At 34.7% G+C, this 25959-nt stretch overlaps 2 protein-coding genes across 8 annotated transcripts in view; one reads left to right on the plus strand and one right to left on the minus strand.

Annotated features, from left to right (window-relative positions):
• Nucleotides 1-25959, minus strand: part of WDFY4 (WDFY family member 4) — a gene marked incomplete in the record, with an annotated part of 362592 nt that overhangs the window by 55075 nt on the left and 281558 nt on the right. Inside the window, 3 exon segments of the mRNA XM_074296119.1 lie at nt 192-309; nt 1645-1764; nt 7268-7310. Coding sequence (XP_074152220.1) covers nt 192-309; nt 1645-1764; nt 7268-7310 — 281 coding nt within the window.
• The window catches only part of LRRC18 (leucine rich repeat containing 18), a 39485-nt gene continuing 22039 nt past the window's right edge, over nt 8514-25959 (plus strand). For 5 of the 7 annotated variants that reach the window (XM_074296111.1, XM_074296113.1, XM_074296110.1 and 2 more), the window contains exons 1-4: nt 8514-8615; nt 9415-9498; nt 14310-14410; nt 14750-14837. The gene's annotated coding sequence lies outside the window, so the exon portion shown is untranslated. Of the gene's footprint in view, nt 8616-9414; nt 9499-14309; nt 14483-14709; nt 14838-25959 lie in introns of those variants that run through there. The other 2 variants (XM_074296117.1, XM_074296115.1) reach the window with 2 other exon arrangements.

A 25959-nucleotide genomic window follows, 5' to 3' on the forward strand; every position in this document is an offset into this window, starting at 1 on the left:
ATAGTTTCAAATACATTTGGAAGGAGTAAGACCCAAAGCTTAGTCCTTGTGCTTTAGCCCAGGATTCACCTGGCGATCCCAAAACCAACTTGACCTCTGCAATTTTACCTAGAATAGACCTATTAACAACAAAAATCTAACAATCAATATTTTAAAATTTTAATTGCAAAATTAAAATCAGAATCACATACCTTCATTCTTTTCAACTTCTTTGTACCTCTGGATGAATTTCAGTTTCCTTTCTTTGGTTTGGGCCCCCATAGGCTTTGACAGATCCCGAAATGTCCTGGGATTTGTGAAGTTCAAAGCCTAGAAGGCAAATATGTAGTTCTAAAACTCACGGAGACCCATGGGTGCCCCAGCTCAAGCTCTGGGAGGTTACGCTGTCTAGTTTTATGGTTCTCTTTATTAGTTTACTGTCATTTGGGTTGACCCCTTCAGGTGATTAGCAAGTTTGCATCTTGGAGTGCTGTGATTTTATGGCTGAGGAGGAAGTGACCCCAGAAAACATAATAAGAGAGAGATGGAAAATAAGAGGTGTGAGAAATTAGGTTCAGATTGAATCTGTTTTAAATTGACCCACATCAGGAGATTTCATGTAGTCATAGGAGCAGAAAGATGTGAGGAGTTTGTTTTATTTTGTTTTTCGTTTAAATGATTTGACATTTGCCAGGTATTACTTCAGACTCATTGAGTACCAAAATATTATTAGTTTTGACAGAGGGTAGGCACTAACTGAAAAATAAAACTAATAATTTTAACTTCCAATTAATGAATTCAATTCTGTGAAGGCAACTCTTTTTGTAAAAGTCATCTTCCCTCTTTGATTCAAAGACAAGTCTACTATTTTCAAAGGAATAAACTCATCCTGACAGTTTCAATGTAGCATCAGTGTATGTTCTATAACTGTTTTCCAATAAACAAAGAAATAGATTTTTGGATATATATATATATATATATATATATATGGAATCTGAGGTCTTTAGGCCTATAAATAGGGAGTATAGAATAATATCACACTTTGGAGGGAAATCTATTTGGTTAGATACAGATGGGAAAAATGGAAAAAAAAATAAGATGATGACTGATGAAAAAAAATCTTGGAAGCTGTTTTGTCTTCCTTTAGCTAGGAAGAATAACAAAGTAAGGAAAACAAAGAAAACAGATTTGACAGGCTTTTTCCAATGTCCACTCAATATCATATCAAAGGTTAACAAAAAGAGCAGATAAATGATGGGACAGAAATGAGGGAGTGAGAAGCATACTTTATGGTCACTAATCAGATTTATGATCTGAATATCTGGGGCACTGGATCATCTTATGAAGTAAGAGGAATCACTACAAAGGTGGGGAGAGAACATCTTAGCTACCTGGTGAGGAGGGAAATCTTGCCAGAAACTGAGTATGGGTTTACACAAAGAGATCTAGGGAGGACCGTGTTGTCCTTGTTGCATGATTTTGTGGGTAGAAAGAATTACCCCATAGATGTGAAAACAAGGTAGCAGAAATTTGGTCTGGGTTTGTAGTTAACATTTCAGTGGAAGGCTTGGTATCCTTAAAGCTGAAATTATTTTTACCATTAGTAGAAGTAAATACTAAAACCAAGTGTGTGGGAGGGGGAAGCAGTTCTTGTTAAGGATTTACCTCTGAGGTGTAATCAGCAAGAATCCAAGGAAACACTGGGTACTGCATATAGTCATTGTAAGTCCTTCCAGCCAAAGTATTTAGATACATGAGATATTCAAAATTGCTTATTTCTCTTTTCTGCCAAAAAGAAGAAAAACATTATATATGAGTCATAATACTGTCTGGGTGGGCTCACTCTGTGCACCAACTTTAGATTCCTCTCTTAGTTATCTGTTTATGGATTGTATATTTTATAAAAGCATCACAAAAAGTCTAAAGTAAATTAATATTAGTTCTAGGTCAAGTTTCTCTCTATTACCCATCAGGTCCCTTAGGTTGTCTTCCCCTATCATGAGCCAGTGTGAACTAGAGGATGCAGATTTATTTCAATATTAACCAAAACAAAACAAAATTATAAGAACAAATCTGCTGAGAAAACATGACATCATAGGTTCCAAAGCCAAAGAAAAATAATTTATGTTTTAAAAACAATTATCATTGTTTAGGATTTTAGTTCAGATAGTCAAAAGCTGACTCTATAAAAATTTAAAAAAAATCTCAGGTGCATTCATCCTCTACCAAGATACATTAAAATATAATTTATTTTAAAATGAAATGAAATGAAAAAACTATTATTTATGGCATTTGATTTCTTCATCTGTAAAATGAAAGTTAGGATTAGAATACATGATCTGTCTATAGTGATAGACTGTCTATAATGATCACGAAAAGAATCATTGACTCTCATAGTTTGAAAGGACCTTCAGAACATATCTAGTCCAACTTGAGACCGAACAAGAATCCCTTTCTACAACACTCTGCTTTTTGTTTAAAGATTTCCAGTGAGGACAAAACTAACACTTTTGGATTCCACATTTTTAAAGTCAATTCCATTTTGGGATAGTGGGTAATGAGATTCCTATAGTAAGGTTTTTCTTGCCCCAGACCTTATTAATTCATTAGAGCCTCTATTTGCTGCTTGAATTGTAATTCTTCAGGGCAGGGAACTATGTCCATCCTTCCTTCTCAGTCTTTTCTTCCCCAAGCTTGACAGCCCCCGTCCATTCTGTTGTAGGCTTTCACATGGAATGATCTTAAAACCTTGTTCCACACTGGTTGCCCTCTCATGGGTTTATTGGTGTCATTCCTCACTTTGTGATATTGGCAAGGAAGTCCCAATTAGGAAATTTCAAGGTCTGTCCATTTGGCTCATTTTATAAGTTAACTTTTTTCTGTCTTTGTTTTCCCAGTTGGAATGGGTATTCACTAATTTGAGGTCTTCAGCTTCTACAATAAATAATTATTAATTTGTGACTGTTAAATGTATTTGAAGAAAAGTAATAAAAAAGTAAAGTCATATAAATGGTCTCTGGAGAAAAGGGTCCAGGTGTAGTTATGCAATTAAACGTGGTCTAGAGAAAGTCACCCATAGACATTCTCATGTTTATGGGGACTAGAGGTTTGCTGTCACTATGGAAGCTTAACTTCGTACTATGCTGCTCTATTTAAATGTTCTGCATGGATTCAATCCTTTGCCAAGACTGGTGCATTTATTTAAAGGCAAGAACTGAATAATTATAGAAAGGGCTGCTGAACAATAGCAATTAGGTCTCAAAACTATTCATTCTCTCTACATGCAACAGGATCTCAGTACCCTCCCAGGAGGCAATAGCTATCAATGGCCAATGAAGACTAGCTCCCCTGTACATGATAGAAAACCATTGTTCCACTCAGTAGAAATGCTGGAAGAACAGATTTTTAACAATAGCAACAAGAATAAAAACTTATTAGTTACTCAAAGGAATTGGGGGTTAGGAGAATCATTGTGCCCTGGTGGAGATAGATAGAGGGCTAATTCTGTCCAGTTGGGTTCAGGTTCCTGACAAATAGGGCAAGTGTTTTAGCCTCTCAGTGGCCCTGGGCAACTCTTTACTCAGATAAATTAAAGAGAAGTTGCTGATTTCATCAATGGAGAGTTTTCACACCAGGAGCTTTCACACAATGATCAAATCATTGGCTCAATAAAAAAATTGACTCTGATTTCTCTATTCCTCACCCACAAAAAAAGTACCAGTCAGTGGGGATAAGAAAACAAAAAAGGGAAAAAAAACTCATTCTATTATGTACTTTGCAAGAATGTTGTGAAGATCAAATGAGATAATAATATTTGTAAAATGTTTAGTACAGAATCTGGCACATAGTAGGTATTGTATAAATGCTTATTTCCTTTCCTCTTTCTCGTTATTAGAGGGATTTAAACATATATAGAAATGACTGTAATGTGATATTCTCTGAGAATGGAGAGATTACAAACAAGGGAGGAGGATCAAGGAAGATTTTACTAAGAAGAGAAAGATTCTGAGCTGGGCCTTGAAGGGAAAAGAAGGCACTCCAGACAGGGAGGAGAGCTTGTGAGAATGCGGAGGCTGGATTTGGAATCTTGAGAATGGGAACAGTCCCCCATGAAGGATTGCTCTCAAGTTGAGGAGGATGTCATCACAATTTATATTTCACATGTTTCTCTATTTACTTCTGCACCTAACTTATGCTGGTTAATATTTAAAGATGGATGGTCAAGAAAACCTATTCTGACTAAAATTGAATCAATATTCTTGAGAAATGGAAGTCTCCTGTGTCTTGATCCCCTCCCTCCATAATAAAATATTGCATTCTTCCCTTCATATATCCGTTTGTTCATGTTTGTTTTGGGCATACTATTTCTTTGCAGTAACTCAATATCCTGGTACTTGGGTAAAAAGGTCCACTCCATCTCAATACCCTACACCTTTATCATTCAAGGACAAATTATATTCAACCAGGATATAGATTTGTGTGGCTTTTGCCTCCTTGTTACTTACTCCCCCAGATTACTTAAGTATTGCTGACAACTTCCATTTACCTTTAAACTCAGATACTGCCTTCAATGACACAGGGGCAGGGAGAGAAGGCCTATAATTATTTGTTCTTCTGTCCCCAGACTTCACTGAAGCACAGTTCAGAGAAGCATAATATAAAATATATAGTTCCCCTTTTTAGTCAGAAAAATGTACTTTAAAAGATGTGCCAAATTACCCATGCATATGTACTGTCAAAAAATTATAATTATAAAATTAAATAAAAATTAAAAAAAAAAGATGTGCCAGATCATTGGTTCTGATTGATTATAAAAAACTCACATTATACTCTGATTTATTCAGAGTTTGCTCCAAAGCAGCAAGGCTGATAAAATAGAAACTAGAACAAGACAAGGGAGGCTTTTTTCCCAGGAATGGTCAAAATAAGAGGGGACTAAATTAATTCTACAGAAGTGAGAGGATATTATTCGAATATAAGATAGAGACCAGAAGCAAGAGAACAGACCATAATCTAGGCTCTTCCTAGTTGGTCTATCTTATCCTTCCATCAGTTTATGTGGTCAGCTTTGTCAAAGAATTGGAGCAGGTGATAGGCTCAAGGTGCTCATGGGGCCCTGGGAGTACTTCATCCTTGGAATTGTATTAGCTTCCTTGGGAAAGATTCAAAGGAGTAAAGGCCTTCCAACACCCAGTCTCATTTTCTTACCTCAAAGAGACTAGTTCTCAACAATCTTCCACCTTTTGCTGCTTTGATGCAAAATTTTCAAGTTATAGTCCTGGCTGATGGAGCAAATCCATTCATAGCAAAATAAACCCACATAAATCATATATTACCAAAAAACCCCAGTGGCAAGAGATAGAAAAATCCATTTAAAATAACTTGAGATAATATAAAACATTTGAGAGTCTACCTGCCAAGACAAAGCAAGGAATTATATAAACAAACTTACAAAATACATTTTACACAAGTAAAGTAGATCTAAAAAATTGAAAGAATATCAAATGCTCGTGGGTAGGCCAATATAATATAATAAAATGACGATTCTACCTAAATTAATCTACTTATTTAGTGACATAGCAATTAAACTGCCAAGAAATTACTTTATAGAGCTAGAAAAAATAATGACAAAAATTCATCTGGAATAAGAATTTCAAGGGAGATAATGAAAAAAAATGCAAAGGAAGGTGACCAAAGTGTACCAGACCTAAAATTATATTATAAAGTGGCAGTCATCAAAACCATTTGATATTGACTAAGAATTGGAGTTAGGGATCAGTGGAATACATTAGGTTCACAATACATAACAGTCAATGACTATAGTAATCTAATGTTTGATAAATCTTAACACTCCAGTTTTTGGGATAAGAACTCAGTATTTGACAACAATTTCTGAAAAAATTGGAAACCAGTATGGCCAAAGAAACACTCTATACCAAGATAACATTGAAATGGGTTCATGATTTAGACATAAAGGGTGATACCATAAGCTATACAAATATGTGTGTGTGTGTGTGTGTGTGTGTATATATATATATATATATATATATATATGTATACTATAAGTTTTATATATATACATATATATATATATCTGTGTATATATATCTGTATATGTATATATATATATATATATATATATGCATACACACACACACTCTTATATTAGGAGAACAAGGGGTAGTCTACCTCTCAGATCTAAGGAGAAGGGAGAAATTTATGGCCAAAAATGAACTAAAGAACATTATGAAATGGATAGTTTTGATTATATTAAATTTTAAAAGTTTTTGTACAAACAAAACTAATGCAGACAAGATTAGAATAGAAACAGAAAACTGGAAAAAAATTACAGCCAGTGTTTCTGAGACCTCATCTATGCATGGAGAATTGACTCAAATTTATAAGCATACAAGCTATTATCCAAATTATAAATGGTCAAAGCATGCGAAGAGATAATTTTCAGATAAAAAAATTAAAGCCATCTCTAGTCATATGAAGAAAAATGCTCTAAATCACTATTGATTGGAGAAATGAAAATTAAGACAACTCTGAGGTATCATTTTATATCTCTCACATTGGCTAAGATGTCAGGAAAAGATAATGATAAATGTTGGAGGAGATGTGGGAAAATTGGGACACTGATACATTATTGGTGGAGTTGTGAAAGAATCCAATCATTCTGGACAGTGATTTGGAACTATGTCCAAAGAGCTATCAAAATGTGCATATCCTTAGATTCAGAACTCTTAACTACTGGATCTGTATCCCAAAGAGATTATAAAAGATGTAAAAAGGACCCCATATGTTTAAAAAATGTTTGTAGCAGCCCTTTTTGTAGTGGTAAGGTACTTGAAATTGAGTTGATGCTCATCAGTTGGGGAATGGCTGAATAAGTTATGGTGTATGAAGGTAATGGAATATTATTGTTCTATATGAAATGATGAGCAGGATGATTTCAGAAAAGCCTTAAGCACTTTCATCCATTAATGAGCAAAATGAAGCCAAAAGTGTGAAGAAAGGATCTATTTAAGGTAACAAATAGCTAATAAGTTGAGGAGCAAAGGTCTGAACTCCCATCTTCTTCCAGGTCTAGTGCTCATGAACTTTAGAGCTCAGATAAAGGCTTTTAGGAACAATGTTTTCATTTATCAAATGTTGAAATGAACCAAAAGAACACATGAATTAATTACACTTATTCTTTTCCTTGTTGGAGAGAGAACTATTATTTCCCAATATAAATTTCTCAGTAACAGATTTTTTCCTTCTTCTGCTGAAGAGATAATCATACCTGCCATTTCTGCAGCATCATCTTCTCTGATCCAATATTTTTCCTGTAAGAAATAAAAAGGTTGACAGTGACCATCAAAGCACTCAGAGAGGCAACATGAAACACATAACCGAGGAGCGTGTGCTTAGGTGATACTCGGAGGCTCCAGCAGGGAAGACAAAGACCAAGTGGTCGGAATGGCTGAGATCATTGACAATCTTCATCTCCCTCTGTCTTCTTCCTTTGTTTGTCCTCCTAAAACACCTGAAACCTCCAAATCCATCACCATTCTATGAATGTAATCCTTCTTTGGGTAGACTCCCCTGTCTCATGATTCCAGAAAATGTCAGTCATGAAAACATCTTTTGAGAAAGTCCTTGAGAAACATTAGAAACAAATGTATTTTCCTTTTCTACTGCCATACATATTTTTCCAAATCAGTAGCAGGAAGTCCTGGTAGTAATAACTGATACATATATATATGTGTATATTAATATATACACACATAAATATATACATGTATATATGTGTTTGTATAAACATGTGTGTATAAATGTGTGCACATATGGTTATATATATATATTAGAATATATGTGTATATATACATATACATACATATATTTAAGAATTGCAATAGTCTTGTTAAATGAATATTACAAGTATGATTATTCCCTGTTTACAGATGAGAAAAATGAGAATCTAAATGATACAACCAGTAGGTTCAGCAATAAGAGAATTACCAAGGCTCTCTTGATTCCTTAATTAGACCTCTTTTAATTTACCATGCTTTATTCCTCCAAGCCTTTTGCATAACTTTGTTTCTATGAGATGGAGGCTAGATTTGAGATTTCATTGGTTTAGGGCGTTCTCTCTAGCAATGGACATCAGCATATTCTCTTTATCTCAAGACTGCTTAGAACACTTGGACATTAAATAACTTACTCAGGTTCACATAACCCATATAACTGGTTCTGAGACTAATTGAGTGAATAGAGACTAATCACTATGTTAAGCTGCCTCTTTCTTTCTCTCTCTCTCCCTTTCTTTCTCTTTCCTTTTCCTAAATGTATATCACATGTATAAATGCATATTATGTATAACAAAACTACAATACATATACACATGTGAACATATACACAAACATATGAACATGTGCACATACATGCAATATACATGCCTATATGCACACATGCACATGTGTGTGTTTATGATGTTTCAGGTTCCCAAGGAGACTAAAATATGCCTGAGTAACTACCAATTTAATCTATTTTTTTGAACACAGTAACCAAGCCCAAGGCAAATCTCTGTCTGCCTCAGGGAATGTATGTAATAATTCTCAGCCCATGTAAGGCTTTATTTACATGATGTGGTGAGTGTCTATGACCTAGCATTATAGAATGAGTTTATAGCAACCATTCACACAAATAACAACTCCTTTCCTTTCTGATAGGGGAAAACAATCTATTCTTAGTCTGAGATTCTGCCTTGTGTGCAAAAGGCTAGGCCATGAGGAAACGGGATATCATACAGAGTGGAAAATAAACCCAGATGCTTATTACTGCTCACCATAGTTTGTTCATTTCTTCCAATGGCTTTATTTTGAGATTCAATAATTTTGGTTTCCAAATAGAATCATTAAATCAGTTTATTTTTATTTATCATTTATATAACTTTTTTTTCATTTCCAGAGTAATATATTTTATGATGAATTATTAGATTTATTGTATTTCATGGAGCCCCTATGAGAAAGATTAAATATTTCTTTTGAGTTTTCAGGAAATAAAATTGAGACAATGAAAGGGGAAAAGCCTTAATTTTCAAAAAGCTGAGTATACAATTGCAGTTTTCTAAGTCTCTACTGCAACCTGTTTTTCCAGTACCTTCTGTCCTGGGAAACGAGGTTCTAGTAAGACTTTTTCTTGAACAAATACAAAAGGTGCTGATGGTAGTCACTTTCCTTCAAGATTTACTGTTAGGTGAAGAGAGGACAAAGAAAATGTATAGTCTAGTAAAACTGAGAGGGTATTTTGTTAATAGATCCCGTGTAAAGATACCACTGCCCTACTATCCTGATCATTTAATGACTCTGGAATTATGTCTTCCTTTGTGACTTATTAACATGTCACAATGTCAGGCATAACATCATTTCTATCTCTTCACTTTTTCAGTCTTTTCTCCACCATAAGCTGTTGTTAAAGGACCAGAATTTCCACCACCTCTTACTGCCTGAACTAAGAAACAGACCAATATAAGTGAGTGATTTTTTAAGAACAAAAAAACTATAATTTTAGCAATATTTTGATATAAGGCAAATATTGTAGAACTTACACAGCTTACTCTTGAAAATATTAAGATTTTAAGTGAAGGCAGTTTTCCAGAAACATAGCATACTAGCTCATCCTCCCTTCCCCTTTCTCATGTTTTTTTCTCTCTACCGTCTCACACATAGAACTATAGAACATTACATATTTTAAGTTCCACCTGATTAAGAATCACAGAATCTTAGTTCTAAAGGGGACCTTAAAGATCATCGCTTACCTTCCATCCTCATTTCCCAAAAGAAGGATTTGAAGACCTAGTAGAGAAGCCATGGTCAAACAGATAATAATTGGTTATTTGACTCTAACCTTCTTTCCATGGCACTGAGCTTTCTCAATTGAGAGAACCTTAAAACCTATTTCCTGGGGATTTAGCTCTGAAATAAGTCTTTGCACTTTAAACAGCTTATACCCGGGATTATTTTTTATTTTACCCTTAATTTTCTTTATGCAGCTGCCTCAGGCCTGATTTCTTGCTGCTCTGTAGCACAGATGGAAACTAACTCTCCTCTCCAACAGCAAGCTGCCATTATTATTTAGTCCAAATCAAACATACCTAGGAAGTCACTTGCTTTTCTAGGACAGTGCTAGGCAAAATGACAAAGAAAATGAGGTTTATTTCTTTTTACAAGTTCTTTACCCTGCTCTTCAATCATCTATTCCACATGCCCTGTGCCCTCATGCTCATGCTGTCTGTTCACCGTTCCACGGTCTAATCACTTACTTGTAGTCTTTCCCTAGACCCACTAATAGCCTTTGAACAACCAGTTCAATACATTTTTATTAAGCACATATTAGATACAGAGCACTGTGTTAGGCACTCAAAGGCGATGCAAGATTTAAATAGTGTCACAGTCATTCTCTGTCTTCCTTGTCCTACTCTTGTAGGACAGGCACAAACATCTAAAGCTAAAACATAAAATAATGCTGTGTTATGTATTTTAGGAGTTCAGATAAAATGTTATATGAGGGCTGAAGGGTAACATCATTAATGATGGGGAGAAGGAAAAATAGCATTCCTTAAGAAGGAATTTAATGAGCATAGGGAATATTATGACAAGGAAGTGGGAGAAGACAGGGCTTTGGGGAAAATTTCTTAATTTTCCTCAGTACTTTTCTACTATTTCACTCTCTCATTCCTCAATATGTCATTTAATTATTTTTAGAGTAACCTTATTCACTGGTCACATGAATCTATTTTTGCTATTAAAAATGCACATTCATTGTCACACTAAGGCTGAGGATTTTAAACCAGAAATGAAACATATAGTTTTTTTTTCCATGTCCTAAAATATGATGTCTAGGCCAGGACACATTCCTAGATGAGATCCAAGCAAAGCAAAGCAAAGGGAGATTTTGATCCCTCTCATTCTAGACGCAATACAATTATATTGAACACAATGTGAAATTCAATCCTATTACACTTGTAGTTTATGTGTTTGAGCCCTATACATGCAACCTATGCTCAAATTAGTGTTTTTGGCTACTGCGTTACTGTGTTGACTCATATTGAATTTTTAGTCAATTAAAACTCCCAGGTCATTTTCCCATAACTACTGTCTATTCATATCTTCCCATGTTTTATTTGGTTGATTTTTAAAATTCAGGTTAGGAATTTAGATTTATCTCTATCAAATATTATTTAACTGGATTTGGCCCATTATTCCATCTATAGAGTTGCATTTGGATGCCAATTCTGTCATCCTAAGCATTAAGAATTTCATCTACCTCCATGGGATACATGTTTGCTGAGGTCATCATCTATGCCTTTTAGAAATGGTAGTTTGCTGATAGATTATTTAAAAACTCTGGTGCCCACTATTCCTCATTAGGAATAAATAGGAGCATGGAACATTAACCAAGACATTCCTTCTAGGCCTATTTATAAAAGACTGAGAGCAGGTCTAGTAATGATGGAGTTTAAAGGTCTCCTTATCTAGAGCTGTGCACTTGACAAGCAAATCATTCCAAAATCTCCAAATCTCAGCATGTCATTTGCATAGTTACTCTCTGTCTCTGTCTCTCTCTTTCTCTCTCCTACCCTCTCCCCCATTCTCTGTTTCTCTCTCTCTGTATCTGTTTCTCAATCTTTATCTCTTTCCCTCCTTTCTTCCCTCTCTCCCTTTCCCCTTCACACACACACACACACACACACACACACACACACACACACACACACACACACACACACACTTCTTATGATAAAATATAAAATCTAGTCTATATTCTCTAAGTTGAGAAAAACCCAGAGCAATCAGAGTATACCCCTGGAATGTGACTATGAACTGAAGTATCCCCAAAAGATTGGTCCAAGTCTATTTGTACCGAGAAAAACTACATTTAACTTAGGCAAGCGCCAAAGATGGCAAAGAAATTGAGAGAAAGTTCAAGGGATTCTAGGGAAATTCTGCAACCATTTTTCCTACTTTCCTATCCTGCACTGGGATCAAACCAGCGGTTTCTTAGCAGGTCTTGAAAATGATCTTGTTTCAGAGTAGATAGGACACTGAGTTTGGACATAGGAATAACAACAACAGTAACAATAGCATTTTATAAAGCATTTTTAGATTTCTAAATACCTTGCATATGTTATCTCATTTGATAATCGAGGAAGATGGAGCTTAAATCCTGGCTCAAGTATTTATTAGCTGTTCAATGCTGGGCAAGTCCCTTAACTTTTCTGAACTTCAGTCTTCTCAGCCATAAACTGGAGATAATAACAGCATCTCCTTCACAAATTTGTCTGAGAAACTGCTGAGAAAATCTGTGCAAATTACCAGGCAAATCTCAAAGCATTATATGATCTAAGTTAATTATCAATATTATTGAGATTGCTCCAGACTCAGAAGCTCATTGGTATTGGGAAGAGCCAGTAGGAAATATAGATCATTATAGATTTATGTTGATTTTGCCTCCGATATAATAACTTGGTGCCCTTTGTATGATAAGTCCCTTTCCTACAATCGCAGTCAATATGTGTCAAAGATGGACTTAGCCTGGGATCTTCCTGTCTCTAAGGTTGCTCTCTAGCACAACACCGCTGGTATTGTCAATATTATTGCTGCTGTTGTTATTTCTGGGAAGTGCTGGAGATTGATCATGGGACCACAGAGTCAGAGCAGGAAGGAGCTTCGAAGTCAGGTAGTTGATCCTTCTCCCATTTTATGGAGGAAGATGCTGATCCAAGAGAAGATAAGTGAATTTGCTCAGGGTTACCAAGGTAGTCAGCAGCAGCAGGATCTGAACCTGGAATCTCCCACTCAAAGAGCCCATTACCATCACAGTTTTCTAATGAGTTTGGGCCTTGCTGGACTATTGCATTTGTTTCACATATTAAACAGACTCATACAAGTCTATTAAGCGCTTTAGGTTAAAGGACTAAAGGTACCAGAAAACACAGACCATAATTAAACTAAAATTCATTGTCCTTTGTAAACCAGGTGGATGATCATACCTTACAATTCCACAGTACACATACATATGATTATATCTCCCTGTTTCTGTCTATCATTGTCTGTCTCTCTGGTCTCAGTGTCTGTCTCTGTCTCTCTGGTTCTCTCTTTCTGTCTCTGTCTCTGTGTGTGTCTCTGTATCTCCCTCCCTCCTCTCTCTCTCTCTCTCTCTCTCTCTCTCTCTCTCTCTCTCTCTCTCTCTCTCTCTCTCTCTCTCTCTCTCTCTCTTTCTCTCTCTCTCTTTGTCGCTCTCTGTCTCTGTCTCTCTCTTCCTCCTTTCTCTCTGTGTCTCTGCCCTTGTCTGTCTGCCTGTCTCTCTTTTCCATCCTTCTTCCATTCGCTCCCTAGTAAAGGTTTTTGGGCTTCAATAGACCATCTATTTTCTCATGTGCACATTTATGAATTGAATTAAAGGCTGATATTAAGATGTTAACCTTGCAGGTAGAAGCAATTGCTTCTTTCCTCACCAGTTCTTGGCAATAACTTGTCTTTAAAGGTACCAAAATCTCAAACTCTTATTCAAACTCATAGACTCATTAAAAATATGTTTTACCCAGATCTGACTACAATATTAAGATATGTATTTATCATATGTTAGCTGCAATCTTGGAAGAAAAATACTATATAATGCTCAAGATTCTTAAATGTGTTTCATTTTTGTTTAAATCCCCAGCACTCAGCAAGGTGCTTAATAAAGGGTTGTTGAATTAAATTGAATCTTCCAGTATTAATCAACTTTCTGCAAGCACAATGGCTCACACTTTAATGGTCATTGATTTGAATGGAAACTTATTCATTCCTTCCTTTGAAACAGAGGATTTTCAAAAGGCCTCAGACTCTGGGGATTTTCTTACCAGGTATGGTCACTCCAAGCTGAATTTTAAAATTCTAGAAAATCACAATTAAAAAAATAAGAACACAAATCCCAACAGAGTTGACTTATTGTTATGCATAGATGTAAAAAAATTTTTTTTGTTAATTTCCTTTCCATTAATTCTCAGATTATTTACTTGAAAGGATGATTTGGTTATCACAAACTGGGGTACAGTCAGAAATAAACCTGATACAGCTCTCCCCTAGACAAATGCTGGCAAAGTGTGCTGCAGGGTGGTCAGGCACAAAGGTAGAGGGCAGTTGGGGAATAGGGGGGCCTTCTTGATGATCTGTCTGACCAGCAAATAAATTCCTCTGCCATCAGGCTAAAAGCATTTCGCAATCAGCTCTACTGAACTTTCCCAAGGTTTTCAGGCTCATCAAACAGTAACCCCGTCTGGTTCTTGTTTAAACTTGCAGGTTAGACTCAAACATTATGGTAATAATCTCCAAGGACCCAGGCTTCCTGTTGCTTAGTGACAAAGTTTCCGAGTTCACTGAAGAATTGAGACTATAACTAAGTAAGTTCATTTTTCTCTTTCTCTGTGTTTGTATGTTTGTGTGTTTGTGTGTGTGTGTATGTGTGTTTGTGTGTGAGAGAGAGAGAGACTGAGAGAGAGAGAGAGAGAGAGAGAGAGAGAGAGAGAGAGAGAGAGAGAGAGAGAGACTGAGGGGGAGAAAGAAAGAGGGGGGAGAGAGAGAGAAGAAAAGAGGGGAAGAGAGGGAGAACAGGGGAAGAGAGAAAGAGAGAGGAGGTGAGAGAGGGAGACAAAAGGAGAAAGAGAGAGAAAAAACCGTGTGTATCCATGAGTGGTGGCAGATGTACTAATTATTTTTTTATTTAACTTTTCTTAAATCAGAGTTTGAAGTTGTGCCTCTAGTCTCGAGCCTACAATTTTAGAACTGCCAAGCAATTGAAACTCAAATGCACCCTGGTCTCTTCTTTCTGTGAGTTTTCTTTGGAAATCCCAGACAAAAGCTAATTCATTATTTAGAGGAGAACCTATATGAGAGAAGGCCAAAAAAGGCAGCTTATTCCAAGGATAAAATAGTTTGCTGAGGGATGGAGGGGGTGGTATGGGATCCAAAGTGGACTCTTGCAGCAGCTTGATAAGTTCTTTGGAAAGTTTTTCATCAAAGGTGTGTGCAATACAAGGTGACAGTAAAGTTACAACTCTTATTTCCTTGCTAAATGCTGGAACTTTAAAAGTGAACTTTAGAATTATTTATAATTTAGAATTATTCTTTAAATGCTCAAGTATTTCTAGGAATGCATACAATGAAAACAACATAAGAGAACTGTGTGAGGATTATTGTGCTGTGATCATTCAGTACTCTCCTTCCAGGCTAGTCTCAAAGTCAGAGGAAACAGGAAGTCTCCTGAGCAATTATTGTTTCCTAAATGCAATGAAATTTTTAGTCCAAATGACCTGAAGAAATCACACTAAATGGAGGCAGTCCAGATCAGTTAGGAGGAAGGAATTACAAGTCTTATAATTTTACCATAAGGCTCTATGTAACTTATATGTGGCTGGCTAGAAAATATTCTGGCTTTCAAGTCTGAAAACTTGCCTTCTAATCTTATTTCTGATGCTTACCACTTGTGTGATCTTGGACATATCATTTAGCCTCTCGTGTTCTCAATTTACTAATCTGTAAAACAAGGGCAAGGGGACAGGTGCTAGACTCACTGGCTTCTGAAGTCCCTTCCAAATCTAAATTTATAATTAGTTTTTTATTTTGATCCATAGTAGATACAGTGCCTTGTCTGACTTTTTTAACAGCTTTATAAGACTATGAATGAGCAGGTTACTCAATTTATCTGAGCCTCAGTTTCCTAATGTGTAAAACTGATATAATAATATCTAGACTACTCTAAAAGAACTGTTATGGGAATAAAATAAGAGATATGCCAAGTAGTAGGTATATATCCTTTATTATTATAGAAAAAACTAGCACAGGGAATGAAGATTTCAGGTGAAAGCCTGCCTCTTATACAGACCAGCTGGGACTATATACATTTGCTGCTATTCAGTCCTGCCCTACTCTTTGGGACTCTATTTGGGATGGTCTTGGTAAAGATACTGGGGTGGTTTGCCATTTCCTTCTTCCCCTCATTTTACAAATGAGTTAAGTAATTTGGCTGGGGTTACAAAGTTAGTAAGTGTCTGAAACTGGATCTGAACTTGGGTCTTTCTGACTTAAAACTGAACTTTTTTTTTCTTTCTTTCTTTTGTTTTTTGTTCTTCCTTTTTTATAAAAGCTTTTTATTTTTTCAAATATATGCAAAGATAGTTTTCAAAATTCAACATGCAAAATGTTGTGTTCCAAATTTTTCTTCTTCCCTCCTCCCAACCCCTTCCAAGACAGTGAGCAATCCAATATAGGTTAAATATGTTCATTTCTTCTAAACATATTTCCATATTTATCATGCATGAAAAATCGTATTGAAAGCAAAAAATGATAAAAAAACAACCTAATAATAACAACATCAAAGGTAAAAATATCATGTTTTGATCCACATTCAGTCCCCATACTTCTCTCTCTGAATGTGATTGGCATTTTCCATCACAAATCTATTGGAACTGCCTTGAATGACCTCGTTGCTAAAAAGATCCAAGTCCATCACAATTGATCCTCACATAATTTTGTTGCTATATACAATATTTTCCTGGTTCTACTCATTTCACTTAGCATTACTTCATATAAATCTTTCTAGGCTTTTCTGAAATCAGCTTGCTCATCCTTTCTTATAGAACAATAATATTCCATAACATTCATATACCATAATTTATTCAGCCATTCTCCAACTGCTCAGCATTCATTCAGTTTCCAGTTTGTTGCCACTTCAAAAAGGGCTGCCACAAACCTTTTAGGACATGTGAGTTCTTTTCTCCTCTTTTAAGATCAATTTGGCTTATAGACCCAGTGATGACATTGCTGGATCAAAGGGTATGCAGAGTTTGATAGTCCTTTGGACATAGTTCCAAATTGTTCTCCAGGGTAGTTGCATCAGTTCACAACTCTACCAATAATGCATTAGTGTTACAGTTTTCCCACATCCCCTCCAATATTTGTCATTATCTTTTTCTGACATTTTAGGCAATCTGAGGGGTATGAGTTGGTACCTGAGTTGTCTTGATTTGCATTTCTCTAATCATTAGTAAATTAGAGCATTTTTTCATATGACTAGAAATGGCTTTAATTTTTTCATCTGAAAATTGTCCGTTCATATACTTTGACCATTTATCAATTGGGGAATGGCTGTATTCTTATAAATTTGAGCCAATTCTATATATATTTTAAAAATGAGGCCTTTATCAGAAATACTGGCTATAAATTTTTTTCCTCAGTTTTTTGCTTCCCTTCTAAATCTTAGCCACATTGGTTTTGTTTGTACACAATCTTTTTAATTACTGTAATCAAAATTAATCCATTTTGCATTTTATGTTCTTTAGTTCTTTTTTGTCCATAAATTCCTCCCTTCTCCACAAATCTGAAAGGTACACTATCCTAATGTGATTATAGTATCACCTTTTATGTCTAAATCATGAATCCATTTCAACCTTATCTTGGTATAAAGTATTAAATATTGGTAAATGCCTGCTTTCCTTATAGTCCCTTGGAGATGAAGCTGTAAGTCTGAGCCCCTTCGCCCTAGAAAAGACTCTAGGCATAATCTGTCCACCTAACATAAGGGTTTCTTTATTTGAGAGAAAAATATGCTCAATCTTTCCTGCCTATATCTGTAATCTACTTAATATATTAATCATTATAATATAGATACTAGCGTGTCTCTGTACATAAACTAGTAATCTGACAATACAGCAAGATTATTGTTAAATACTGTTACATTGTGTTGAGAGTGTTAATTTAGGCTTTTTTCAACAAATGTGTGGAATAAAAATATTGTGAATTTTTAAAAAATCACTATCATATCTGCTAACATCCTTATCCCCTATTATATTTATGTGGTATTTTTTCTGCCACAATGTTACCAGAAAGAAAAAAAAATCCTGATGCTTATGTAGTCTGAAAACTTTCACCTGTCCAACTCTTGTCCAAGTACCCTAAGTATCTTATCATTTACTGTACCTGATTGCTAAAAATAGCAGCGTGAGGGCAAATGTTTAACAACCAGTTCTTTGAGTGTGGGGGAAAATGGACCATACTTTTAAGCTTAATATGTATTACCAAGAGTTTTCCATCACTTTCTTAAGTCCAGAAATTACCAAAATTGAGGGTGTTAATTAATAACTAATAAATTAAGCCCTGATTTGCAACATTTGCTGATTTCCAAGGTATAAATGATTCCACTAAACATTTAACAATCAGCTCTTAATAGCCAGTATGACCTGGCTAGCATACTAATCTATGAGTACTCCACAAATTCTTGTACTAAATTGAATTATCTGCATTCCAAATAAGAATTTTTAATTCTTTTAGATGGCCTTAACATTTAGAAGATATATGAGGTATATATTCGTAAATAAGTCCCTCTGTTAAGAAAAAGTCTTCTCCACTGAGGAAAGAATCATAATTACAAATTTTATATATATACATATATATATATATATATATATATATATATGGCAGGAATATGGGAATCCCAGGTGTGTATGTGTGTGTGTGTGTGTGTGTATGTATGTTGTGTGTATTAACCTTCCATAGTTCCTTTCTTCTTATCCAAACTGAAAATGAAGCAAGCTCTTTGTGAAAGAGGTACCAGGACCCAGAAATTCAATTCGATTTTTAATAAGTGCCTACCATGCTAAGAGCTGAATCTCTTAAAAAGAGGCAAGGGCCTACAGACCAACTCCTGCCCAGGTGCAGGGACTGAGTGGGAGAGAAATTTATCCGATTCACTTGAGAGACTTCTTGGATAACTCTGTACAAGGTGTCCTTCACCTTTGCTCATATCAGGGAAACTCTTAAATACTTGGATGTCCAGATCCCCAGGAATAAAGTCCTTCCTGAGTCCTATGGCTTGGAGAAGCCCCATTTATACTTGCACATCTGCCCTATTGTAAGGATTTCAGGATTTGGAATGTTACTTGAGCCTAAAGAGTTGGGAAAGGGGAAGAAAATGGGAGAAGATAAGGATAATAAGAGCAAAATAACAAGGAGAGTAACAAAGATAACCATGATGGTTATGGGAAAGCCACATGAAGATACAAATGGTAAATGGTCCTCATTTATGTTTGCAACATTTTTATTTCCCTAAAATTGAAGCTCTTCAAGCCTAGTTACCAAAATTAGGACTAAGCTAGTTTAAATTTTGTTTATCCTTCCAAACTCTCATGGCCATTAAATGTAAAATATCTACAAAGTTGCTGCCCAAAGACTTTTCTATTTCTTGATTCATCAAATTAATTATTTAAAATCTGGCTAAATACTTCAAACCTCTTGAGGCATAGACACAGAAAAGTCAACAGTAGGGATGAATAGAAAGTCAATCTAAAACAATGGGGCAGGGGGCTCTGCATGTGTGCTGTAACTATATCAAAACCAGAGTAGATGAAGTCCTTGGTCTTAATTATCTGGAGAGATTGCTCACTGAAACTCCTTGTCTGCCTTCTTAGTCACTGCTGATGAGGTTGCTTTTGTGCTATAAGATGGCAATGATATTAAGCAAAACTTAAATTTTCTTAACTTTGGAGGGTAAATCCAGAAGGTACAATCTTTCCAATGTTATAATAAGTATGGATAAAAAATAAATTAATAGAACAGGAATGTGTTGTTCCATTGGTAAGATCCTTGCCCTGAGTTTGCAAAGGACAGCCCTGGATATGGAGTGCATCTAGGAGAATACTTAGCACTTAAAGTCTGATACCTTGGCTTTGCCCTTGGGGTTACCAAAACAAGTCACTTCTGCCCTTTATTTTTGTGTGATAGATTTCTTAGGAATCTGCTCTCTGCTCATTGTCTGATATTGGGGTTGGTCAATCCAAATAGATTTCTATTCAGTTCTAAAAGATTTAGCAACCTAACCATATTTTTTTCATCTACTATCTTTTTGTATGTTACTTATGTTATCTTTCAGATCAATACTTGGTTATATGACATCTCTTTCATTCTGTACATATTTTAAGGTCAGTTGGAATTCTTAGAATCACAGGATTTAAACCTGAAAGAGACTTTAATGATCATCTAAGCCAAGCTCTTCAAGAACTTGAGCTACAGAGAATAAAAATAGTTGGTATTCTTATAGTTCCTTAAGGATATTATAAGGAATTACGTGATAATATATTCTCACTTTATCATTACAATGCCATTATGAAGTAGATATTACAGGTATTCTAATGTTATTTACCCAATTTTTGGGTAGACAGTGGGCTCAGTGGATAAAATGTTGGTGAAGTCAGAAAGACTCACTGAGTTCAGTGGCTCTGGCAAATCTCATTACCCTGTTTCCTTCAGTTTCCTCATCTGTTAAATAAGCTGGAGAAGGAAATGGCAAACCACTCCATTATCTTTGCCAAAAAACTAAATGGGGTCATGAAGAGTTAGATGTGACTGAACAATCACCCAATATTTGTTGATACATAATGAAACTGAAGCTGGAGGTGACTTGCCCATAGTTACACAGTTAGACAATGACAGGCTATGGTGACTTCCTAAAGTTCATACTGCTAGAAAACAATATGTCATGATCATATAGATAGAAAATGACAAAAATATAATTTGAATCCAGTTTTCTCCTTTAGGTTCACTGTTTTTTCTACAACATACTATAATGCCTGCCCTAAAGTTGGGGGGGAGACCAATCCAACCCTGTTCATTTTTCTCCTGATTTTCACTTCAAAATTTAATGTGATGGACTTTAAAATGAACTACCATAATAAAATCAGGTCTTTTTCAGGATCTAATAATTATTTTGGACACCTAATTTTAACATGGGAATCAAATGAAAAAAATTATAGCTTGATTTACAGACTTAATTCTTTCTAAATTTAAAAGGTATTTATACCCTTCTAGATATTTGCCATTCAGAATTTGGGGGTCGGTGTGTTCCATCTTCAAAACCAACCAAATTTAGTTCTAGATTATACTTTAAAAATTAACCTTCTTTAAAAATGGCAAATAACTACTCAAGTGTAAATCATTTAGAAATAGATAACTAAAATGAATTTTATCAAACTCTGAAAGGGAAAGGTATGTGTATAGATCTACAATCAAGATCTATTGATTTTCTTTTTTTTCATAAATTTTAAAATTTATTTTAAACTTAAATATAAAAGGAGAAAAATACATTGACATGTATATAGCAGGATATAAAGGAGGATTCAATATAAAAAATTTCCATTTCAAGAAAACATAAAATAAATAGTGCATGTTTTTTCAAAGATGCCTGGCTTTTCTTTTGTTTTCTGTTGTGCATTTTTTACTCCCTCCTCCAAAGAAGGCCAAAATTAAATGTAGATATTTTTACACATACATAGATATTTATAAATATACATACTATATACATATACATATATACTCATAGGCATATATGTTAGACTAGATTATACTTATTTCTACCTGTAAGGTTTCTCTGATGGTGGATAGCATCTTCTTTTGTTTAAATCTTTCCACTTTTTCTAAATCAACCAGTTAATCATTTCCTACATCTCAGCAATATTCCAAGCTAATAACATCCCATCTGAGAGATAGTCTATAAAAGCCCCCCCACCAATTTCCTGCATTCCTTTTATTCTTGGCTACTATGTAGGTTTTTATTTTATACAAGAAAATTTTTTTAAAATATCTATTTTATACTTACAATGCTCTTTCCTTATAATATAGTTTAAGGTCTGATACTGTTGCATCTGCTTCCTTTACATCTTTGCCCTCTGGTTTTTTAAAAATTCCTTATCTTTTATTATTTCAAATAAACTTTATTATTTTTTTTTACTATTTCAGTAAGCTTTTTTTTTTTAGAAATTTAATTGGGGTGACATTAAATATAATTAGTTAAGTGGTCATTTAAAATTTATATTGGTTTTATCTACCTATGAAAATTAACATTACTTCAATTATTTAGATCTGAATTTATTTGTATAAAGTGTTTTATTTTTATATTTATATAATTTCTCTGTCTGTTTTGACAGGTATGTGCCCAGGTATTTTGTTCTATCTAGGTAGTAAATCCTTTTATATATTTAAATTGTTCCCTCTTTAACCCATTCCCAACAAGAATAAAATTCAAAATATTGTCCACCTCCTTACTAGCTTCTCTGTCATTTTTCCTTTTTTACACCTCATTTGCATGAAATAATTGCTCCTTTCTATCTCTCCTACAGTTTTTTTTTAGAATCACCCCATCAGCTCAGTCAAAGCCTTTCTTTCAGACCACCCAAAAATGATGACAGTCATGTTGTTTTGATGATATTTTCACAAGTAAGAAGTAAATAATTATTGAGTCCCTTATAATTGGGCTTTAATGTTGTGTGTCAAATTTTCCCTTAACTTCTACTGTCATGGTTTTTAAACAGTAGAAGTTAAGGGGAAATGTGATCATTGAATATCAATTTTTCCATTCAGACTTATACTTAGCTTTGTTGGCTAAATTGCCTTTGGTCATGGCCTCACCTCTTTTGCTTTATCAAATATATATTCCAAGATCTGTGCTTTTTCAATAGAATAGTCGCTAGGTCTTTTGTTAAATCCTTATTGTAGCTCTGTGATACTTAAATTGTTGATTCCAATATTTTCTCCTTATCCTGAAAGTTTTGAAACTTGGCTATAATATTCTTATAAATTTTCCTCCTGGGATTTCTGTGAGGTAGTGATCAGGGATTTTTCTATTTCTTCTTTATCTCCTTGTTATAGAACTTCAGAGCAATGTCATATATCATTTCTTATAATAGTGGATCTAGATTCCTTTTTTGATTATAAATGCCAGGTAGTCTGACTAGTCTTATATTATTTCTGCTCATTTTGTTCTCCAAAATCAGTTGTTTTTCTGGTGAAATATTTTCCTTTCTCTTCTATTTGTTCATTCTTTTGATTTTCTTCTTTGACTTCATGGTGTCTTTGAATGTCATTAGCTTCCTGGGTGTCCCATTCTAGTTTTCAAAGAATTATTTTCTTCTTTTAGTTTCTTATTTTTGATCTCAAGTTATTTTCTTTTCAAGATTTTCTTGAATTGCTCTTATCTTTTTTCTAATTTTTCTTTGATCTTTTCTATTTGACTTTAAAGTGCTTTTGCAGTTCTTCCAAGAACTCTTTTTTGTGTGTTTGGGACAATCTGACTTGTTGTTTCTGCAGCATTGACCTGAAGGTGTTTGTACTTTACTTAAGCTAGATCTTCACTCCTGGTTTGGTCTTTCCTGGACTTTTCTCAGATTGCCTTAAGGAGAGTGAATGCCTCACCCGTGTTTATATCTGCTGCTGTGAGGCATTATTTTGTCTTTTTTGTGGAGAACATTTGGAGAGCCCCACATTTTCTGACCTACTCTATCATCTTGTCAGAATCCTTCTCAATCTGTTGATTTTTCAAATGTCAACAATATATTTCCTATTCAGCACTTTAACTGTTCTAAGAAGAATTTATTTCATTTCCAAGTTTACATCCTATATTAATGCCAATTACAACCCACCACATAAACCTTAGGAAATGGTTTTATGGTAGCCAGTCTTCTGGTTTCTACAAAGAGGTAGGCTGGCCCTCAGAAGAAATGTTCATACTTCAAGCATTTTTGTTTTGGAAAGACCTGGAAGACTTCATATTGCCCTAGCTTAGCTTTGAAGAACCTCAGAGCACCTAAATCAAAATAATATATCAGAGAAGGAATTTAATGGCACTGTTCCTAAAGAAAAAAACATCAGCTTTCTAGGAAAGTGAATCACTTGTCACTAGAGATCTTCAGGAAGTTGATAGAGGAATATTTGTTGGGGATTTACTAGTTGGATATGGGTTGTACCAGGGACTAGGTGATCACAAAAGATCTTTCTAAGATTCAGTAATTGTATGGTGATGAATAGTCTGGTTTAGCTAGAATGTAGAATTAATGTAAAATTAGGGTAGAGTAAGATTATAATGTGAGGAATCTTTTCCATTTTCTCATAGAATGTAAGCTCCTGGAAGGGAAAGATTTCTTTTTGTTTTATCAAAATCTACCCATTCCCAGCATAGTTGTCTGAACTATATATTCATTCTATAATTTTCTAAATTAAACTAAGTGCTAATATTTAGATATTATATCTTATGTAATAGGGAATCATTTAGTATAATTGAAGTTACGAGTGATTTTCTATATATGTACAATAACTGAACTAGAGCCAGATTAGCTGAAATCTCTGGTCTTATGTATCTCAGGAGATTGATCCACAAGAGTCTCTTATCTACCTTCTTTCTAACTGTCAAAGAGGTGGCTTTAGTAGTGAACAATAGTGGCTAATATTGATCAGATTCACATTAGGAAAATCACTTTGGTAACATCTATTGGATTAATTGTAGAGGAAAACTGGATGGAGAAAGGAAAAGCATTTAGGAGAATAATTGCTAAATAATAGTCAGCCAAAAGGTGATGATTCCCAAATCCAAAATTGTCCTTTTGGATTTCTTCAGGAAAATGGGGTATTGGAATTCATTTAAACAAGGAAAAGTACAGCTGGAAAACAAATGCTTGATTTTTAAACCTAATTTGGATCCAGACCTTGCTAATTATAAGTAGACAAGTACCCTTACTTGCTTTTCTTCACAGTTTCCCCCCATATTTGTAAGATACAGGTAAAATAATCAATTATACACCCAAACATTTATAAGATGACTACTGTGCTCTAGGTAGACACTGTGCTCAGTTACTGGTAACAAAAAGACAAAAATGAAGCAGAGATCTTATAGTCTAATAATAGCCACAAGGGCTATTCTCGAAGATAACCAAGGTAATTATATGAAAACCAAATGAAGATACCAGAGTTTCTTATTTGCATTTTCAATTAATTCATGTATTTGATTTCCATAAAAATGAAGTTCCTCGAGTCAAGTTATAAAAACCAGAATTGAGGTAGTTTATAATTTGTTTAGGTTGAATTAGGTTGGTTGCAACCAAAATGGAAAGGAGGGAAGAGATGTGAAAGATATAAAAAGGTAAATATCAACTTGGATTTGTTTGTGGAAAGGTAAGAGAGGAGTCACTAATAACTCCTAGTTTTTAGTCCTGGAAAAAAAAAAATATGTTCATCAACAATAGAAAAAGACTGTTGAAGAACAGAAAGAGTCAGATTTGGAGGAAATTAGTATATATTAAATTTGGGCCACTGCTTTCAGTCTTTCTCTCCTTACTAAGATATAGAGGAATGGAAGGTTGGCCACTTCAGAATATGCTGAGTCTAAGCATTCCAAGGAATTGATCATTCTGATGAGCTGCATTGCTGGGAATGTTGAAACATCCACATTGAGAAGTGACTTTGGAATCAGCGTGTTGTTTGTGTTTTGGGGTCATTTTTATCATTCTAACACTTTCTAATACCATTTGGAATTTTTTGGTAAAGATACTGAAATGGTTTGTCATTTCTTTCTCCAGCTCATATTGCAAATGAGGAAACTGAGGTAAAAAGAGGATTAAGTAACTTGCTCAGGGTCACACAGCTAGTAAGTGAGGCTGAATTTGAACTCAGGAAGATGATTTTTCCTGAGTCTAAGTCTGTTGCTTTGTGTCACCAGGCCTAACACTTCATCCTCTGGCCCTAGACAAGCATATACAAATGAAGAATGTATCAGGATATAGATTTTATTCTGTATTTCATTAGATTTAGTTCTTCTGATGGTTACTTCAATTCAGTTCAATAAGCATTTGACATTAGTACAAGAAATCCTGAATTTGTCAAACACTTTATCTCTAATACTTCTGCTGTTCTACCTATAAAATGACAAAAATTGGTCAGGATGCTATTACTACATCGCATAGCCAGGTTTTCCTATGCCCCTTTCTCTCCTGCTGCATCTCCTCCAAAAACAGAAACCAACAGAAACTTAAAGTCCATTATTCACATATACCATAGCACAAAAAAAAATCTGATTAATATGTATTGATACCTTGTTTTGGGCAACCTTTTAAAACAAGTTGAGAAGGTAATTATC

The sequence above is a fragment of the Sminthopsis crassicaudata genome, chromosome 2 (genome assembly GCF_048593235.1).
Source record: "Sminthopsis crassicaudata isolate SCR6 chromosome 2, ASM4859323v1, whole genome shotgun sequence".
Taxonomy (NCBI): Eukaryota; Metazoa; Chordata; class Mammalia; order Dasyuromorphia; family Dasyuridae; genus Sminthopsis; species Sminthopsis crassicaudata.